At 55.3% G+C, this 19,021-nt stretch overlaps 2 protein-coding genes across 5 annotated transcripts in view; both read right to left on the bottom strand.

The window, feature by feature from the left end:
* Positions 1–673: 673 nt before the first annotated feature.
* Positions 674–12,415, bottom strand: CALML4 (calmodulin like 4). The gene is given in 6 exon segments (XM_032244617.1): positions 674–903; positions 3,893–4,081; positions 5,737–5,877; positions 12,114–12,144; positions 12,239–12,286; positions 12,289–12,415. Coding segments are annotated over 6 exon segments (612 nt in total). The 5' UTR covers positions 12,394–12,415; the 3' UTR covers positions 674–805.
* A 3,128-nt stretch (positions 12,416–15,543) lies between these two features.
* CLN6 (CLN6 transmembrane ER protein) overlaps positions 15,544–19,021 on the bottom strand; it is a 21,585-nt gene continuing 18,107 nt past the window's right edge. For all 4 annotated transcript variants that reach the window (XM_032244618.1, XM_032244619.1, XM_032244621.1 and 1 more), the window contains 2 exons: positions 18,427–18,549; positions 15,544–17,010 (listed from right to left, as the gene is read on the bottom strand). In XM_032244618.1, coding sequence (XP_032100509.1) covers positions 16,740–17,010; positions 18,427–18,549 — 394 coding nt within the window. In that variant the 3' untranslated portion in view covers positions 15,544–16,739. The remainder of the gene's footprint in view (positions 17,011–18,426; positions 18,550–19,021) is intronic.

The raw sequence follows: 19,021 nt of genomic DNA on the forward strand, positions 1-19,021 counted from the left end.
TGTTCGTTGCTGCTTCTCAGCTAGCACTGGCTTCATCTTGGAAATGTGGAAGGTGGGTCTGGCCCCCAAATACACAGTAAGTCTCTTGGTAGATTGCCCTTAAATCATTAGCTCAGTCCTTCCTCAATGGGCCCCATGAGGTAAGAAGTGGGAGTCAAGCTTGTGTGAGGGCCCTGAGGCTTTGAGGGGCGAAATGATTTGCCCAAAGTCACACAGTGGGAAGTGGCAGAGCCAGGACTAGACTCCAGGCTGGACTGCAAACCGCAGGCCCCTTCCATGCTGGAAAGGGCAGGACTCGTGGTAGTTAACTAAAATCAATACAAATCTTTATTAAAGATCTGCTCCTACCATAGATGAAATCATCTATTATGGTTGCTGGTTATCCTCTGCTACAGTTGGGTAACATCTTGCTGCTGTGTTTGCCATCTCCCCCAGATGAAAAGAATACTTTTTTTAAGACGGAATCTCTCACTTTTGCCCAGACTGGAGTGCAGTGATGCGATCTCAGCTCACTGCAACCTCCGCCTCCCAGGTTCAAAGCAATTCTCCTGCCTCAGCGTCCGGAGCAGCTGGGACTACAGGCACACGCCACCACGTCCGGCCAATTTTTGTATGTTTAGTAGAGACAGGGTTTCACCATGTTGCTCAGGCTGGTCTCAAACTCCTGACCTCATGATCCACCCGCCTCGGCCTCCCAAAGTGATGGGATTACAGGAGTGAGCCACCGTGCCTGGCCCAACAGTTTTCTTTTTAAAAATGAATCGCGCCAAGTTTTCAGGTCCAGGGGAGGCACTTGCGTTCTCCGTCAGTAGTCCTGTGTAGGAAGGGTGATCTTGTGGATGAATTCATCATACTTCACTTTGCCATTAGGCTCGATATCTGCTTCCCTGAAAAGATCATCCACTGCAAAAAATCACATTAATTTTTCAGTCTGGCTTTAATGCTCCATTATAAAAAAGTTGAGTTCTTTGGGGACTGGGGCTCCCCTAAGGTCTTTCTTGAGTGTCCAGTTAACTACTCCCATAGACCAGGAAGTAAATCAGTGAACAGAAAGGGACAACCTACCCCTGCCCTCCTAAGCCACTGATAACATTTTGAGCCCATCAGGCTTTCTGCAGGGGCAGGGAGTAGGGAGGTGTACTGGTAAGGATTCGGTCACTGATGCCACCCTGTGCTTTTATTTTTATTTTTTTCATGAAAATATGACCCCTGTGCCTGGATTTCTAGAAACCTTTGGCCTGGAGTTTTTTACCTTCCACAGCTCAGCTTCCAGGCAGAGCGGACGTCCTCCGCAGCCCCAGGCTTCAGCCTGCCCCTCACTTGCCTGCCTTCCCCCCGAAGCCGGTGCTCTTCACCACCCCAAGAGAGGACTTAGTGACAAGCAGTGTCTGCTACCATCACCTCTAAAAAAAAAGTGTGTTTGGGGAATGAGGGTATCATGAGAGAAAAATAAATCCAACTGTGTGGAGAGCTCACAGCATACAAAACTGCCATTGTTCTCCCTCGCTCCAAAAAAAAAAAAATCAGTTCATTTGCCTGTTTCTTCTGGTTCTGGATTCCTGGGGTAAAATACTAGCTTGTCCCAGGCATTAGCAAGAGCTGTTTCAGCTTGTCTTCCCCACAGCAGCCTCTTGGGGCCAATGTACCCTGGCTCTTCAGCCCAGCCTCATCCTTCTGCAGAAGCAGTCTCACTGCTGTGTCAGCTTCCCAGGTCTGGATGCTCTCCACACAACTCCAGGCAGTGAGAAAAAATCCCGCGATTCTCTGCTTGACCGTCCTTCTCAAAAGTATAATTACCCAGGCCTTGTGCCTAAGCCGACAGTAGTTCTGAGTATTGGGAGAATGTCGCGGGCACTGTAACTCATCTCATTCTGTGGAGAAGCGTCTACAATCAGCCAGCTGGTTAAAACCCTCCCAGGGGACAGGCCAACAACATCAGCTCCAAGGCCAGTCACTGCAGCCTCTTCCCACATGGGCAAGAGACAGGACTTATCCAGGTGCCGAGTCTGAGGACACCTGAGTAGAATAAGCCTCTCACTCCGTCTCACTTTAAAGACCCATAAAAAGCCAAAGTGCTGAAGTCAGCCCGTCCCAGCGTCAGGAAGAGAAGGCTTCACCTGCAGCCTTCTCCGGCCGTTCCAAGGATGCTTTTTAATTAAACTGAACATTGTCTTTCAATCATCCAGAAAAAGGATTCCTGCCGCTGGTATCATCCTTCCTGTCTCCTGTGGCAAGTGGAAGGAAACTCGGTGTCCCTGCTGGTCTGGAACACATGGTTTCTGTGAAACCTTCCTCTGCTGGTTATGGGAGATGTATGTAGTCTGAGTCCACGGTGTTGCTTTAGATGGAGATCATTAGCCCACAGAAATAAGGCATGCTCCCTCTGCTCACTCCACCTGCTGCCTAGAGGGCCGGGCAGTGTCCTGGGGGGAGCATGGGAGGGAAGGATGGCCCATGTCTTCCCTGTCCATGTAAATGAAAACAGCCATGAGAGGTGAGCCTGGAAAAGCAGGGTACGGAGACCCAGCCTGCTGTCAGGTGACTGTTTATATATATATATGTATTTATTTTTGAAGACAAGGTCTTGCTCTGTTGCCCAGGCTGGAATGTAGTGACACAAGATCAGTTCACTGCAGCCTCCACCTGCCGTGTTCAAGCAATCCTCCTGCCTCAGCCTCCCAAGTAGTGACTACAGGTGCGCACCACCACGCCCAGCTCATTTTTGCATGTCAGGCAATTTTTAAACTGTGCTGTGCCTTAGTGGTGTCAGCTAAAATCTGTGCACGCTGATTTGTAGAGTGGTAGCCGGGAGTGACCTGAGGGGTCATCTACTGCACCCTCATTTCCAGCAAGGGAAGTGAGGTGAGAGAGGGGTTAGGAAACTCACCTGAGGTCTCCCAACACTCAGGAGTCCAACCACCACCTCAAACCACTCCTGCAGTGGTTTATTGTGATTTGACCAGAGATGAAAGTCTGTCATTTTGAAGCCTCTTTTCAGCACCTACTTGTGGCCAAGCCCAGCTCTCCTGTCTCGACCACAGGCAAGCAGGGAAGCTTAACTAGAAAGCCCAGGCTCCGGGGTCAGGGGCCCTGGCCTCAGGCAGAGCAGGCTGGCTGCTGCCAGTTAGGCAGAAGGGTGTGCAGGCTGGAAGAACAAAGGCTGCACACGGCCCAGCGTGGGGATCCCCTTGACGGTGGACAAAGGGCTTTCCTAGAAGACCCCAGGCCTGTCCTGCTCTGAGGCAGGAAGGCCCGCTGGGCTGCAGGAAGGTGCAAAGCAAAGACCCCTTTTCATGGGGCTCTGGGACCAGGAGCCCCACCTGTCTTTGCAGTTCTCCAACCGTCCTGGCAAAGTTCCCCATGGAGCCCCCTTCTGGAAGAGCTTAGAGCAGCCCGAGTCTGGAGGAAAGGGAGCAAAGTAACACCTCAATTTGGAAACTCAACCTCAGCAGCAACTTGGGAGAATGCTGTGATGGGAGGGGGGGGCAGGGACGTCTAGACCTGCCTTCACCCCTGGCGCTGCTGCTGGGGAGCTGCTCACTCCCCCTGCTGCTTTATCACTAGGAGGCAGCACTGTGCTCCCAGGGGTCTTATGCACTAGATGAAGCCCCACAGTGAGAGCTTGAACACAGTGGGAGGCTGGACTGTCTGCTCCAGCTGCCCTGCCCTGTGGGGTCCCAGCTGGGTTTCCTCCAGGATGCCCCTTCACCCTGCACCCCTCCAGGCCCTCTGGTTCTTCCCCTGGCTCCAGTCCAGCACCCACCTAGCATGGCATCTGTTTACAGTCTCCTGTGCGTGCAGCAGCGGAGGTGGTCTGCACAACCCTGGTGGTGCCCTCCTCCCAACCCCCTAATCCCCTCCGACTGTTGGGAAACAGGCCCCAGGCTGTTACCTTCCTTGTGGGTGAGCTTCTCCCCCAGTCTCATGAGTTTTGACCGCAGGTCGGACGCCATGATGTAACCTTTCTTCTCCTTGTCCGCCATCAACATGGCTAGAAGAATTTCTTTCTTTGGGTCCTCTTGTTTTATTTGCATGTGCATAATGGTCAGGAAAGTGGAGAAATCCAGCTCTCCATTTCCATCTAGGAAACCCGCAAACACAGCAGAGTGAGCAGAGGGAACGGCTCTTGGGAAGCCAGCTGGCCTCCTGTGGGACCCGCACAGCAGGTTCAAGGGCTCCTGACCAGGGAGCAGCAGGATGTGGCAAGGAGTGGTCACAGTGAAGAGGATGCAGCCCCTCCCACCGACTTCCTACCACGGGCCCCTCACTGGGCTGGACATTCTTCATTTCAGCAATGTCCTCTGTGACAATGCTTATCGTCGCCCCAAAGTTCAGAGTGCAGGGTCCCATCCACAGATGGAGCACTGGGCTTCTCTACTCCCTTCTAGTGCTTCCCTCCTGCCCTGAAATGCAGGGAAATAGGTCCCTGTGTCATCCGCTCCACCTTAGCAACCACCACAGCACAACTACCGGATGGGTCAGTGACCCCACTTGGGCCTCAAGCCTCGGTCCCAGGCTGGGCTGCTCACCTGCCTCCCCTCACTGCAGCCTCCACCCAAGCCCCTCCTTCACGAGCCCTGGCCTGGATGTCACTGCAGGAAATCAAAACTTCCCCCACTACTACTTCCTGTTTGTTTAGGAGAGACAGAAATCAAGGAAACCACCACCCCTTTGGAGCTGGACCTGGGAGATCTCAGGTATCAGACCTCTGAGCACCCCATCGCCAGGCTGCAAGCCTTCACAGGCTCACCTGGGCCCAGCATGGCCTGCCCCAGGGCGGGCTCCCAGCGCCACTGCAGGTATCCTCTAGTGGGGCCTCTGGTAACCCTGGTAGATGGCAGTGACCCCCCTGAGATGAGGAAGCTGGGGCCTGAGACTGAACATCGGCCTGTGGGCTCTGGTTCAAGTGCTCTTCCCAGGGGACCTCCCTTCCCCTGGGCCAGTCCCTCCTTCCTGAGTGTCCAGCCCCCAATGCAAACAGCTACCCCAGCCTCTGAAACAACTCCTTATTTTCTTAGAAAAAACATGACAAAACATAAAACTTGTTTCTGATTATGAAAAACTGTATATGTTCTCATTGGTGAAAATACAGGAAACAAGCTGGGCGCAGTGGCTCATGCCTGTAACCCCAGCACTTTGAGGCGGATCACCTGAGGTCAGGAGTTCGAGACCAGCCTGGCCAACATGGCAAAACCCCGTCTCTACTAAAAATACAAAAATTAGCCAGGTGTGGTGGTGGGCGCCTGTAATCCCAGCTACTTGGGAGGCTGAGGTAGGAGAATCACTTGAACCTGGGAGGCAGAATTCGTGGTGAGCTGAGATCGCACCGTTGCTCTGCAGCCTGGGCAACAGAGCGAGACTCTCTCAAAAAAAAAAAAAAAAAAAGTGGGGTTAGGAGATTGCCTATCGGGTTCTGGGAGCTAAGCACATGGCAAATATTCAACAAAAGGAAATGTTTCTATGAAAACAACATTGGGATCACTGTCAGCGCGGTTTTGCCTGGGTTTGATAAGTCTATTAGAATTCCTGGATCCTGAGGTCTGTGAGATGTCACTGGTTGCGAGGAGGATTCCAGAAAGCCCAAGTGAGCTGCAGTGCTCCTGGTCTGGGGCTGCCACAGCTGGGTCCCCAGGAGGCCTCCCTGCCACCTGCCCCTCACACTCAGCTGTCCACACCTCTACTGTCTGCACCACCTGCCGGCCCCTCCCCCCTCCCCGTTGTTCCCCCACCACTCACCTATCCCGTGGGTGTGCAGGTGGCGCTGCACCTCCCCTGGTGTCGGGCTGGCCCCCAGGCACCTCATGGCCACCATGAGGTCGGCGGCTTTTATCTTCCCCCTCTGCTGCTTGTCATACAGGGAGAAGCATTCCTTGTATTCTGCACACAGCCCAGAGGGAGGGTCAGCAGCGTCTGGTCACTCTCTGCCCACGCCAACCTCCCCGTCCTTGGGTCTCTTCTCTCTCTTTTCTCTTCCCCTTCCTTTTGCCCGTTCCCTCCATCCCTCTCTCCCCTCCCCTCCCAAGGGTGCTAGATATAGCAAATGAAAATACAGGACTGCCAGGTTAAACTGAATTCAGATCATTACTGGGTACATTTTATTGTGTCCCAAATTTTGCATAGGGACATATACTTCCACTGGAAAAGTATTTGTTGTGTGTCTGAAATTCTAATTTAACTGGGTGTCCTGTGTTTTATCTGGCTCCCTTTCCCCTCCTCCCTACCAGCTCTCTCCCTTCTCCCTCCTCCTCCCTGCCAACCCACAGGACTAGAACTCCCAGGACAGTGCCCCTCCACGGCCCACGGGGGAGAGCAAGAATCCACAGCAGGACGTCCAGACCCCCAGGGGACCTCTGCAAACACAACTTTTCTGGACAATGGGAATAATAAAGGCTCAGGATTACTGTGAGGGCCAGAAATCCAGGAGGCCCAGCAGAGAGCGGTGATCTTACCACTGTCAGCATTGCAGCTTGGGCATTTCTGAGCCTGCTGCCCCTGCCCTGGCTTCCAGGCTGCTGACTCTCAAGCTGTCCCTGGACTCGGGCCCTGACCCTGTTCTTAGAGACTTCAAGGGGTCCTGCCGAGAAGTTCTCCCAGGGACTGAAGCCCTTTCTTCCTCAGTAGGTGGTGGAGGTGGAAGGCAGCTAGAGCCAAGGGCTCCCGGCCTGACATAGCTATCCCACAAGCTCTGGCCATGGGAGGCTCAGGAAGGTCAGCTGAGAGTTCAGGAAAAGTCCCTGGACCCCACTGACTGAGCATCTGATTTGGGGGTAGGTGGGGCTGCCATCAGGACAGGGAGATTCTTGTTCAACTCAGACTAGGCACCCAGGCCTGCGGTTGGAGCCGTGGGAACCCAGTGGCCCCACGCTGGCTCTCCCAGCCTGGGGCTCAGGGCTCTGTTCTGTCTCCTGCTTCTCACACCACCCAGGTAGGTCCTTAGAGGCCTGGACATCAGTCCCTTAGCTGATGTCAGCAACAATGACAGTTCGCATTGCTGAGCACTCCACCCTCAGGGCCTTGCTTCATCCCCACAACCTGCCGTGAACCCCCTCTTATTCCTATGTGCACACAGGGCATTGAACACTGAGAGCCTGGCTGTGGGCACCCGGGCTCCCGAAGGGCAGCTCTGCCCACCAGGCCACACTGCCTTCCACTCCAGGGCAGACAGCACTGCGTGCAGCAGGGTGAAGGAGGATGCAGAAGGACCCCCCCACCCACAGATTCCCAGCCCAGACCAGAGGTCCCTTCATATTCCCTCATTAAGGCACTGAGGCCTCCCTGGTAGCTTTTCATGTCTAGGACTTCAGGGGGGGCCACTAAAGACAGGCAGATTGCCATGTACCATTTAGAGACACATTCGCGGCCTTTGTGGAGAGACTGAGAGGAAAACTCCAGCCCCACCTACCTGCCCTTTCAGAACTTTCCAGAGCCTGAGCTTCTGAAGGGGCAAACCAAAGACAGGACCAGGTGGCGGTGGCTGAAGAGGCCCAGGGGAAGCAGGGCCAGAGCCTGGCCAAAGACCCCAGCTTTTGTTCCCACAAAACCCAATTGCCTGTAAGAGGGCTCAGTGCCAGAGGGGACAATGCCATCTCACATCAGGGGAACCGAGAGAGAGGGCTTCCCCAAGCACAGAGCTTAACCTTAGCACCTCAGGGGATGCTCCTGGGGACCTCTCAGGGCCACCCTCACCTTGTCTTTCTGTCTGGGTTTGCCCCCAGGTGAGGGTAGTTTCGAGGCCCACCGCTGTCCCTGCCTGATCTGTGCTGGAAGCTGCTCATCGCACCCTTGGGGGCCAGAATTAGCCTGGCTGTGCAGATGGGTGCACTGCACCCCTCCCTGACGAGCTCTGTCAGTCACCGGGGCCTGTGACAGGTCCTTGCCATCAGCAGGGCCAGGGCTCACATAGAGGCCCGCCTCCTAACAAAGCTTCACATCAGATAGGTGCCATCTCCCTGCCTCAGATGCCTCTAAAGAGCTGGAAGGCAAGATCTGAACCAGGAATTACTACACTAGAACAAGACAACATGGTGCTGGAGACCCAGCTGGGCTTCCTGCTGGCTCCTTCCTCCACCCGCTCTCCACTCTCCCCCCACCTCCCTCTCTCCTTCCTTTTTCTCCTGCCAGGTTACCCTTTAACACACTAGCGAATCTGTTTCACTGTTTTCCTTTGCGTCCTCCCCTCCCTTGACGGTGACCCCCTCCTGTGAGGAAGGGATTTTGTCTTTGTGTTCACTGTTGTATCTCTAGTGCCCAGAACAGGGCTGGCACAAAGAAAGGACACAAACATTTGTTGAATGAAAGGATTAATTGGGTTAAATGAATTGGATTAAAAATCCCCTTTAAGTCTTCTCTTTGAAAATGCAAATGCCAGCCCAGCGGGGTCAAGCCTGTAATCCCAGCATTCTGGGAGGCCGAGGCGGGCGGATCACGAGGTCAAGAGATGGAGACCATCCTGGCCAACATGGTGAAACCCTGTCTCTACTAAAAATACAAAAAATTAGCAAGGTGTGATGATGGCTCGTGCCTGTAGTCCCAGCTACTCGGGAGGCTGAGGCAGAAGAATTGCTTGAACCCGGGAGGCAGAGACTGCAGTGAGCCGAGGTCGTGCCACTGCACTCCAGCCTGGAGACTGAGTGAGACTCCATTGCCTAGGATAACACCAGCTGTGCTAGATAGTTTAACAACTTGCTCTAATCATGTATGTACTTGTGTGCTCTGCACTGTACAAAGCGTGTAGCACACAATTTACAAATAATAAGGAAATATGCACTATTCTTTTTTTTTTTTTTTTTTTGAGACGGAGTTTCGCTCTTGTTACCCAGGCTGGAGTGCAATGGCGCGATCTCAGCTCACCGCAACCCCCGCCTCCTGGGTTCAGGCAATTCTCCTGCCTCAGCCTCCTGAGTAGCTGGGATTACAGGCACGCGCCACCATGCCCAGCTAATTTTTTGTAGTTTTAGTAGAGACGGGGTTTCACCGTGTTGACCAGGATGGTCTCGATCTCTTGACCTCGTGATCCACCCGCCTCGGCCTCCCAAAGTGCTGGGATTACAGGCGTGAGCCACCGCGCCCGGCCCACTATTCTTTATTATAAATTCCATCCAGGGCTGGGCACAGTGGCTCATGCCTGTAATCCCAGCACTTTGGGAGGTCGAGGCAGGAGTATCACTTGGGCCCAGGAGTACGAAAGCAAACCGGACAATAGAGCCACACCTCATGCCTGCAAAATATTTTAAAATATTTTGTGTGGTGGCGCATGCCTGTAGTCCCAGCTACTCAGGAGACAAGTGGGAGAATCCCCTGAGTCTGGGAGGTGAAGGTTGCAATCAGTAGGGATCATGCCATGCACAGAGCAAGACTCCATCTCAAATAAATAAATTCCATCTAGCCACTTAATTACCACAAAGGAGTTTTGTCACCTCTTTTTTTTTTTTTGAGACAGAGTTTCACTCTTGTTGTCCAGGCTAATGTGATGGCACGATTTCGGCTCACTGCAACCTCCACCTCCCAGGTTCAAGTGATTTTCCTGCCTCAGCCTCCCAAGTAGCTGATATTACAGGTACGCGCCACTATACCGGGCTAATTTGTTGTTGTTGTTGTTGAGACAGTCATGCTTTTGTCACCCAGACTACGGTGGTGCAATCTCAGCTCACTGCAACCTCCTTCTCCCAGGTACAAGTGATTCTCCTGCCTCAGCCTCCTGAGTAGCTGGGATTACACTACCACCACGCCCAGCTAATTTTTGTATTTTTAGTAGAGACAGGGTTTCACCATGTTGGCCAGGCTGGTCTTGAACTCCTGACCTCGGGTGATCCAACCGCCTTGGCCTCCCAAAGTGCTAGGATTACAGGCGTGAGCCAATGTGCCCGGCCAGTTTTGTATTTTTAGTAGAAACAGTGTTTCACTGTGTTGGCCAGGTTGGTTTCAAACCCCTGACCTCAGGTGATCCACCTGCCTTGGCCTCGCAAAGTTCTGGGATTACAGATGTGAGCCACCACACCCGGCCCAAGTTTTGCCAACTCTTAGATCCACTGCCAAGCTATGGTTTTGATTCAACCATGATTTGACAGATGAAGCTGCGTGCCAATGAGTGCAATTCTTTTTCCAATGAATGAATGGTCATTAAAGCTAATGTGATCCACTGTTAAACTATTTCTCACCCTTCTACCAAGTACATTCATTAAATTGAAACTTCTTTCAAATCTCCAGCTCCGCTGATCACAATAGGGCTTTTTCTCTTTTTGTATAGATAGATGTAGGGATTGAAACATTGTTTGATCCTACATTATTTAGTAATGGCTGGCTTTAACATCCTGCATGCAAGGTTTCTAAAAATACGGCTCTTGCTAGCTGCAGTGAGGCAGCCCGACCCGACATGTGGGTGACACCCGGCTGTGCCCAGCCCAGTGTCCAGCACGCAACTGACATTATCCCCCTCTGTTCCTAGCTCACAGCAGCCTGGTGACGTGGTGGATCCCTGCTTCACAGGTGAGAAAACAGGCTCACGGGTGATCAGGCCTCAGGGCTGCTGCCTCCAGAGCCCCTGTCTTCCCACTTCACTAGGTAACCCGTCCAATCTTCCACACATTCATTTAACATTGGCGGCCACTTTCTTGGTGTCAGATACTGGGATGCAAAGAGAAATTACCTTCTTCCTGTCTAGGAGCTTTGGCTGTCCCAGGAGGGAGGGTCAGTGAGCCTCAAAACCAGGCATGGGTGGGAGGATGCTGAGGCTGAGAGCTGGACTCCAGCCCTCAGTCCGCTGTTCAGTATCACCTTTACATCTGGGCAAGAGGGTGCTGCCCCAGGCCCTGTGTTTTAAAAGCCCCTGCTCCTGCCCTGGCCCTCCTCTTGGGATAAAGAGTTCCAAGGGTCTACGTGGAGGTGCTACTTGGAGCTCACAATTCCTGCCCTTCTAGACCAAGCTCGGAATACTCAGAACTCTGGAACTCTGGCCCAGGAAACCCTAACCCCACTTGGCTGGGCTCTCAGGCCCCTGCCCTGGATCACAGGGTGCCTCTAATTGTATCTGCAGTCCCAGCGAAGGACTCATTGAGAAGGCAACGTTTCACCAGGGACCTGGAGGAATGGGGATTCCTAGGGGGCCTTTCAGCCCACTGATGTCCACTCTTGGGACAGGTTCAGGGTCACATCCTCAAGGAGCAGGTGCAGGGGGCTGCAGCCGTGAGGCTCCCCTGTCCAGGTCTGGGCCCCAGAGTTCTTTGTAACCCAACTCTTTGCTCTTGACCTTGTGGAAACAGAACTCTGCACGGTGTGAAACTGAAGCCTGGTCAGGGGCTGGCAGAGTAGGGGACCCAGGGAATAAGGTGTTCATGCCCAAACCAGCCTTGGTGCCAGGGCAGAGGGGCTCAGTGGACCCCCCATTTTACAGATAAGGAGACTGAGGGCAGAGAGATGCGTCCTGCTAGAGAGTGCAGACCTGGCCTCTGTGCTCTGTCTCAAGTACAAAGCCCCTCCTCCTTCCCTATCAGCCAGAGTTTTTTTTTTTTTTTGAGATGGAGTCTTGCTGTGTCACCCAGGCAGGAGTACAGTGGCATCATCTCCACTCACTGCAACCTCCGCCTCCCAGATTCAAGCGATTCTCCTTCCTGCCTCAGCCTCCCGAGTAGCTGGGATTACAGGCACATGCCACCATGCCTGACTAATTTTTGTATTTTTAGTAGAGACGGGGTTTCGCCATGTTGGTCAGGCTGGCCTTGAACTCCTGACTTTGTGATCCGCCTGCCTCTGCCTCCCAAAGTGCTGGGATTACAGGTGTGAGCCTTAGCCATACCTTTAACAGTCTCTCTCCATCCCCAGTTCCCTCAGTCTCCAAATCCAACTGGTCAGGTTCTGGAGGGACACCTAGTGAGCTCTGTGTTGACACCCTGGCTTGTAAATCACTCTGGCAAGTATAAAGCCATATTTCTATTTTGAAGGCTTACCCCTGACCCCCACCCCACCGACGGCAGCCTCCCTGCAGCTCTCGACCCCGTGGGTGGGCCCAGCTCTCCCCCAGCCACCTTCCCTCCCACCATGAAAACACAGGCAGAACAAATTGCCTAATGAGACCCATATTTTGCTGAGTTGCTAATTAAAGAACAAACCCAACCTACCGTTAATTTGGTCTTGGGAAAGAAACTTGGCCTGCAGCAGAGGAAGGAAAACAGTCATCAGGGGAGGGCTCCATCTGAGGCTCAGGCCCCCAGCCCTGGCCAGGCCGACACAGACCCTCACTCACCATCCTGGGGCCCCGGCTGCCACCCGTGGGCTTGCTGCTCCCAGAACCGAGTTCTCAGTTCCCTTTCCTCCAGCCTCAAGTCTAAAGTCTGCCAAGCTGGGTGGAGGCCCGGGTAATAAATGCTCGGCTGCCATGGAGACTGGGCCCCACGCCATCAGGGTCAGATTCCAGCTTCCTGAGCACAGCCAATGCCCCGCCACCTGGTCGGGTTGGATTTTTGAGGAAATGGGGCTGCAGAAGGCACTCCCTGGGCTCGGGGTCTCTTCCCCCAGAAGCCAAAGCAAAGGGACAAATGCCAGTGTTTCTTCCCGGGAGCCCTGGACTCCAGGAAGGGGTCAGGGAAACTCAGAGAGGGGGCCCTTGGCCCTCTCTCTCTCTCTCTCTCCTGGGACTCGGCAGGGACGCCATCAAGCTGCTGCTGGAGTAGGGCACTTTACAGCCTTGTCGTATGGAAGGCTCCTCACCCACCATCTTGGAGGAGGAAGGGAACCCTTCCAACTCAGAGATGGGCGGCGGGGCCCGCAGGCGGGGGGGTCGGTATTGCAGGGAACACAGGCTTCCGTGCTCTCAGGCTGGCATTCAGTCCTCCCCTCTGCTGACTTGCTGAGTGACTGGCCAGTCATTCTGTTTGTGCCTCAGTTTCCTCACCCGCTGAATTACAGAGCTGTTGGCAGAATCAAGTGGCCGGCGCACAGCCGGTTCCCAGCCTGTGTCAGTTGCAGGGAATTTAAGGGTGGGGTAGGGGCCTAGGCTGAGTCTCCGGCCCCACCGCAGGCTTCTCAGGGGCTTGGGGTGAGGCCTCTTAGTGCCGGTTACCCTGGCCAGGAAGGCTGCCCCTTTTTTCCTTTCCTTCCTCTCCCCATCCTTAGCCCCTACCCCTTCCACAGAAGCTGCTGAGGCTCCCAAGCCTTTTGGGGTTCATGCCACTCCCCTCCCCCACATAGGAAATGCGGGCAGGTTTCGAGGCTCCCCTGGGTTCTCCCCCTTGAGATCCCATTTCTCTGTTTGGAGCATGAGGCCCTTGTCCACAGCTGAAGTCAATAGGGCTCTACACTCAGGGTCCGGCTCACAAGTAGCAGGTGTGGCCGCACGGGTGTGCCCTACAATAGGCCCCCAGGCACTGCCCAGAGGAAGAGGGGTGTCGTGCCACTTTCACACAGGCACATGGACAAACTGGGATGCCTGGGCTCCATTCTCGCTTCCCTGCTCCTTTCCTGACCGCCTCCATGTGGAAAGTGTGCTTTTCGGCCTGGCGTGGTGGCTCACGCCTGTAATCCCAGGACTTTGGGAGGCTGAGGCAGATGGATCACGAGGTCAGGCATTCAAGACCAGCGTGGCCAGCATGGTGAAACCCCACCTCTACTAAAAATACAAATAAAATCCGCTGGGCATGGTGGCAAACACCTGTAATCCCAGCTGCTCGGGAGGCTGAGGCAGGAGAATCGCTTGAACCCGGGAGGCAGAGGTTGCAGTGAGCTGAGATCATGCCACTGCACTCCAGCCTGGGCAACAAAGCGAAAAAAATTAAAACAGTAGAAATTTTTTTAAAAAGTGTGCTTTTTTCCCCAAATCATGTCCCCCGAGTCACCTCTTCACACCTGTTTCTACACCCAGAGAATTTTAGCTGGGGACTCAACTCCTCCCTGTCAGAGTTTGAGTCACGCCCACCCACCTACCCCAGGACAGGGGTGAGAAGAGGGAAGCCACTGCTTTAAGCCACCGTGTGTGGCACTTTAATGATGGCTGCCCCAGCAAACCGACGCGAGGCCCACACCTGTGCCGGGAGTGCGAGGCACTGAGGGCAGTCCTGGAGCGGTGCTGACAAAACCCATTAATGCAGATTTGGGAAGTCTACATGGGGCGGGATGCTGCCTTCCTCACAGGCTCCTGGGGAAGCTGAGGCTGCAGGCCTGGGGACCACACTTTTGAGCAGACAGCGCCTAGAATGGTGGTTCCCAAACTTGAGGCTGCATCAGAATCACTGGCGGGGCCCTGTCCTGGAGTTTCTGATTCTGGGGGACAGGGTGGAGTAGAATTTGCCTCTTCCTTTGCCATTCTGGAGCCAGTCATCAAGGCCACACTTAAAGAACCACTGGCAGGCCGGACACAGCGGCTCACGCCTGTAATCCCAGCATTTTGGGAGGCTGTGGGTAGATCACAAGGTCAGGAGTTCAACACCAGCCTGGCCAGCAGTGAAACCCCGTCTCTACTAAAAATACAAAAAATCAGCCAGGTGTGGTGGTGCCCACCTGTAATCCCAGCTACTTGGGAGGCTGAGGCAGGAGAATCACTTGAACCAAGGTGGCGGAGGTTGCACTGAGCCGAGATCACACCGCTGCACTCCAGCCTGGGCGACAGAGCGAAACTCTAGCTCAAAAAAAAAAAAAAAAAAAAGAAAAAAAGAAAAGAACCACTGGCCTAGTTTTCTAGGTCGAGTGAGGCCAGGTTGCAGTTGAGGAGTATTTCTAGGAAAACACTTCAAGGAAACTTCCCAAAGAGATCTTGGCCAAGAGGGGCACGAGTCTCCAAGGCTCTGATAATCTGCTGTGATTTCTTTTCCTAAGTGTTTACTTTCATGCCTGGTTTCTACTGACCGTTTTGTTTCGACTATTTTCTTATCAAGGGTCCCCCGATTGCATAAGCTTGAGGCCTCACACGCGCAGGCCCACCTGCCTGTGAAATGTTCCCCCAGCCCCGTAGAGGGCAGCATCCCGGAGGCAGGGGATGGAGCGAGCGGGTGTGCTGGTCAGGCCGGGGACCCGGACGCGGGATTTGCGTCGTCTCCTGCCCAGCACGGCTTTTCCTCCGTGTTGTCTCGTGGCATGAGCCTGGTGAGTCACTGGTGGCTGTGTGGTGAGGCTGAGACCTTTGAATATTGAGAGCGGAGGCCCCAAGGGGTCGAATGACTTCCCCGAGGCTAAGTGCCAACCTTCCCCCTTCCCCCAAGGGCAGGCACCCTCTGCTTCCGCCTCTGGACCAGCGCTGGCGGCACAGCGGGGAGGCCCCGTGGGACAGCCCTGCAGACCCGGTCTCCTGTCCACGGCCCACCCCAGTCAGTCTTCTCTGAAGAGCTGGGACTGACCAAGAAGAGGCCCGCCTTGAGCTCTTCCCACTGAGTGGCATGAGTGGCAGTGGGAGCACCTGCTCTTGGCGAGATCAGGGCTGAGGGGTCTGCCCAGGGCTGCTGCTAGGGGGAGCCTCTGGCTCTGGCCTGGGCCCGGAGCAGCTGGTCTCTCCTGACTCCATGGAACCCCCTCCTGCCTGCCCAGTTCACAGCCAAAGCCAGGATCAGCCGCCAGCCAGGCTTGGCTACACATCAGCCTTTATTCACACCCCTCACCACCCAAGGGGGCCAGTAGACACAGCTGACCCAGGGACTGGGGGGACCCCAACAGGGAAGGAGAGTTCGGGGCATGGGGCTCCCTGAGAGCACAGGAGAGGAGACAGGGCCCGGGAAAGGCAAGGCAGGCCCTCCAGAGACACGAGCACACACGGGCCCGCGCTGGCCAGATGAGGCGATGGGTCATTCTGCTGTGAGGGCACCTGTCCCCATGCCTGGGAGAAGGCGGGGCGGGGGGCAGGGAGGACACCATGCTGAGAATGAGGCCTCCCTTCTCTGGGAGCAGGGCCGTGGCAGGAGGCATGAGATTCTGGAGGAGGCAAGGTTGACCAGAGTCTCAAGGTGGTCCAACCCCTTCAACAGGGCCCCGGGAACAGTGCTCGTGAGGACAGCCCTGCCCTCCATGGCAGCTCAAAGCCTGCAGCCAGGCTGCCCGAAGCTCGTGCCACAGTTCTTCTGGAGTGGGAGCAGGCGGACAGAGCTTCGGGTAGGGGAGGGTCAGCTGGAGAGCCGGAGCGCCAGGGGAGTGGGCGGCGCCTGCGGCTTCTGGGGGCTGGGCTGGCTCCATACCTCACAGGTGTGCACACAGCCGCCATGCAGGGAGAGGGCAGTGACAGGACAGAGCCACTCACCTGTCCCAGAGTTGCCCCCAAGGGGTGTCAGCAACCCCAACCTACTGACCTGCTTTGGGACCACAGGCTCTTCCAGTGCAAATGAGGCCCAGAGAGGGCAAACGCTTTGCTCAGCAGCCACAGGAGGCTGACGTCACCTGTCACGTAGGGCCGGGGTGGGCCTGAGGGATGAGCCAGGTGGTGGGTGGATGACACACTAGGTCCCCTCCTGGCCTCTGCCCCACCCAGACCTCCCCTGCATAGCTACCAGAAGATGACCAGGAAGAGCAGAGCAGCCCTGAGTCCTGAGAGTGTGGTCAGGTGCAGAGGAGGCAAGGGCCCGGATTTTCGAAACTTGACTGCAATAGTCGAGTCTGAAAATGATGCACTCTGCACACACATACAAGACACACACACACACACACACGAATCCACGCACATGAGGCACACCCGCCCATGCTCTCGGTCTCTGGTTGCACATCCACATCCACACCCCTCCCACTCATGTATTCGGACGCCCTCCAGGGCCCACCTCCCACCCAGCAGAGACTCAGTGCCGACTGCTGACGTGAAGGGTGTAGAAAGCCCAAGGCTCAGGGACGTAGATGACACCCGGGTACTTCTTCCTGAGCACAGGGTCATTCCACAGCCAGGCAACCCACAGCGCCACAAGCAAGAGGGTGAGTGCGAAGGAGGAGAGGAGGAAGAGGCCGTTGCTGTCCAGGAAGAGGCGTTTGCGCTGCTGGTGCAGGACGAGGGCCAGCATGGCGAAGAAGGTGAAGATGAAGAGGATGAAGATCTGGCCCTCGGTGACCAGGTACCTGGAGAGGGCAGGGGTGGGTGAGGCAGTGGCCGCGGCAGCCCTGTCCTGCCTGGCATCCCTCCCTGGCAGAAGAGTCCTCTGGTGCCAGCACTTGGTGAACTGCACTGCTCTCAGCCGCAGTCCAGGGGCGGCGTATTAATTTAGCTGCCACAGTTACTGTTTTTTACATGTTGAGTTTGTTGCCAATATTTAAATAACCTGCAAATGTGTATTTCTGGCTTCCCTGGTCACATTAAGTTTGTATTTCCACATGACAAAAACTGACTAGGGGAGAAAGCAACGAACAATTGCCACTCCCACTGCAGCCACCCCCACGCCAGTATGCCATGGGTAACACGGGCAGGAGCTCTCTAACGTCTTTCCTTCTCACTGTAGCTGACACCCATTCTTTTTTAATGAGACGCTGGAGTGCAATGGCGTGATCTTGGCTCCTGCAACCTCTGCCTCCCAAGTAGCTGGGATGACACACATGCACCACCACACCCGGCTAATTTTGTATTTTTAGTAGAGATGGGGTTTCTCCATGTTGGTCAGGCTGGTCTCGAACTTCCGGCCTCAGGTGATCCGCCTGCCTCAGCCTCCCAAAGTGCTGGGATTACCGGCATGTGCCACCGTGCCCGGTCTCGCATTCTTTTTAATCCCCAGGGAGCATACAGATGAGCCCCGGTGGGTGTCTCAGCCACACAGGGGCAGGCCAGAGAGAGAGGGGCTAGAGATGGGCCAGGAAAGGAGGCCTGGTTCATTTTGAGGGAGGCCTCCCATCAGAGAAGGGCCCAGTCCTGCCCCAACCCGGTCCTTCCCATGATATCCACAACCCCAGGGTGACCTGTCTCCAGGGCAGAAGTGACAGAGGAGGGACAGGAGACTGGCTGAGGCCTGAGTCCTCTGCGATGGGAAGAAGAGAGAGCCCCAGGCCAGGAGCCCCTATGCCATGAACCCCCATCTGTCTTTGGCCTCTCCACAGTGCTTTACATTTGACAAAGTCCCTGTCTCCCCTCAGCATCTTCATCGTCTGAGAGGGAGACAGGCAGGTATCATCATCCCCATTTCACTGAGGCAGAAACCGTGGCCCATCACAGGGTTTGGTGTTGGTGGGGGACTGTCCCAGCTTCAGAGCAGCACTGGGGTTCCTGACACGGGGCGCAGAGAGAGCGGGGCTTGAGGATGCAGAGACTGCGCACCTCACCCTCTCCTCCCACCTCCCTGCCACCCCTAGGCCTGGGCTTCCTGGAAGCAGAGGCTACCACAGGGCACTGTCACGGTCCCCACTAGACACTAGAGGAAGCAGGGACCCAGAGAGGGCCAGTCTCCCCGCCCCCTGCCGGGGCCCCACGATTCTGCAAGTGCAGAATTCTGCTGCGGTGGCTCACTCAGTGCCTCTGCCTCTGCCCCCCTGCTGCCGACATCCACTCACCAGTAGTACAGGCCACTGGGTGCCACCAGGAGCAGGGCAGGCCCTGGCATCAAGCTCTCGGCTTTAGAAGCAGTAAAGCAGCCGCTGAAGTACATGAAGAGGATGAGGAAGAAGGGGATGTACCTGCGGGGGGAAGGCCAGTGCCTTAGAGGCCTGCTCTCCGCCCTCCTCCCCACTGCCTCTGCACCAGCTCCCATAGGGTCCCATGGAGTGCCACGTCATGGTTTACAAATGCCTGGCCTGGGTGAGAGGCGCTCCTCTCCACCTGACCTTGCCCGTGCTGGGTGTCAAAGATGGGACAGAAACAGGAAGGCAAGGCACGTGTGAGTCAGAGGCCCAGAGGCATCCACACCGCCCAGGGAACCTCACTAGCTCTGTGGGGGGAAGGGAGTGTCTGCGGGGGAGTGTGTCTCATGCACCACAGACACCAGCAGCCCAGCCCCACACCAGCCTGGAGACAGAGGCACCTCTGGGGTGAGGTGCCTGAGGGGATGGAGGATGGAGAGGATGGAGGTCTGAATGTTAAAAAAAAAGAGAACAGGCCGGGCGCAGTGCCTCACGCCTGTAATCCCAGCACACTGGGTGGCTGAGGCCG

This window comes from Sapajus apella, unplaced genomic scaffold (assembly GCF_009761245.1).
Source record: "Sapajus apella isolate SASKATOON/1434 unplaced genomic scaffold, GSC_monkey_1.0 scaffold55, whole genome shotgun sequence".
NCBI classification, from domain to species: domain Eukaryota; kingdom Metazoa; phylum Chordata; class Mammalia; order Primates; family Cebidae; genus Sapajus; species Sapajus apella.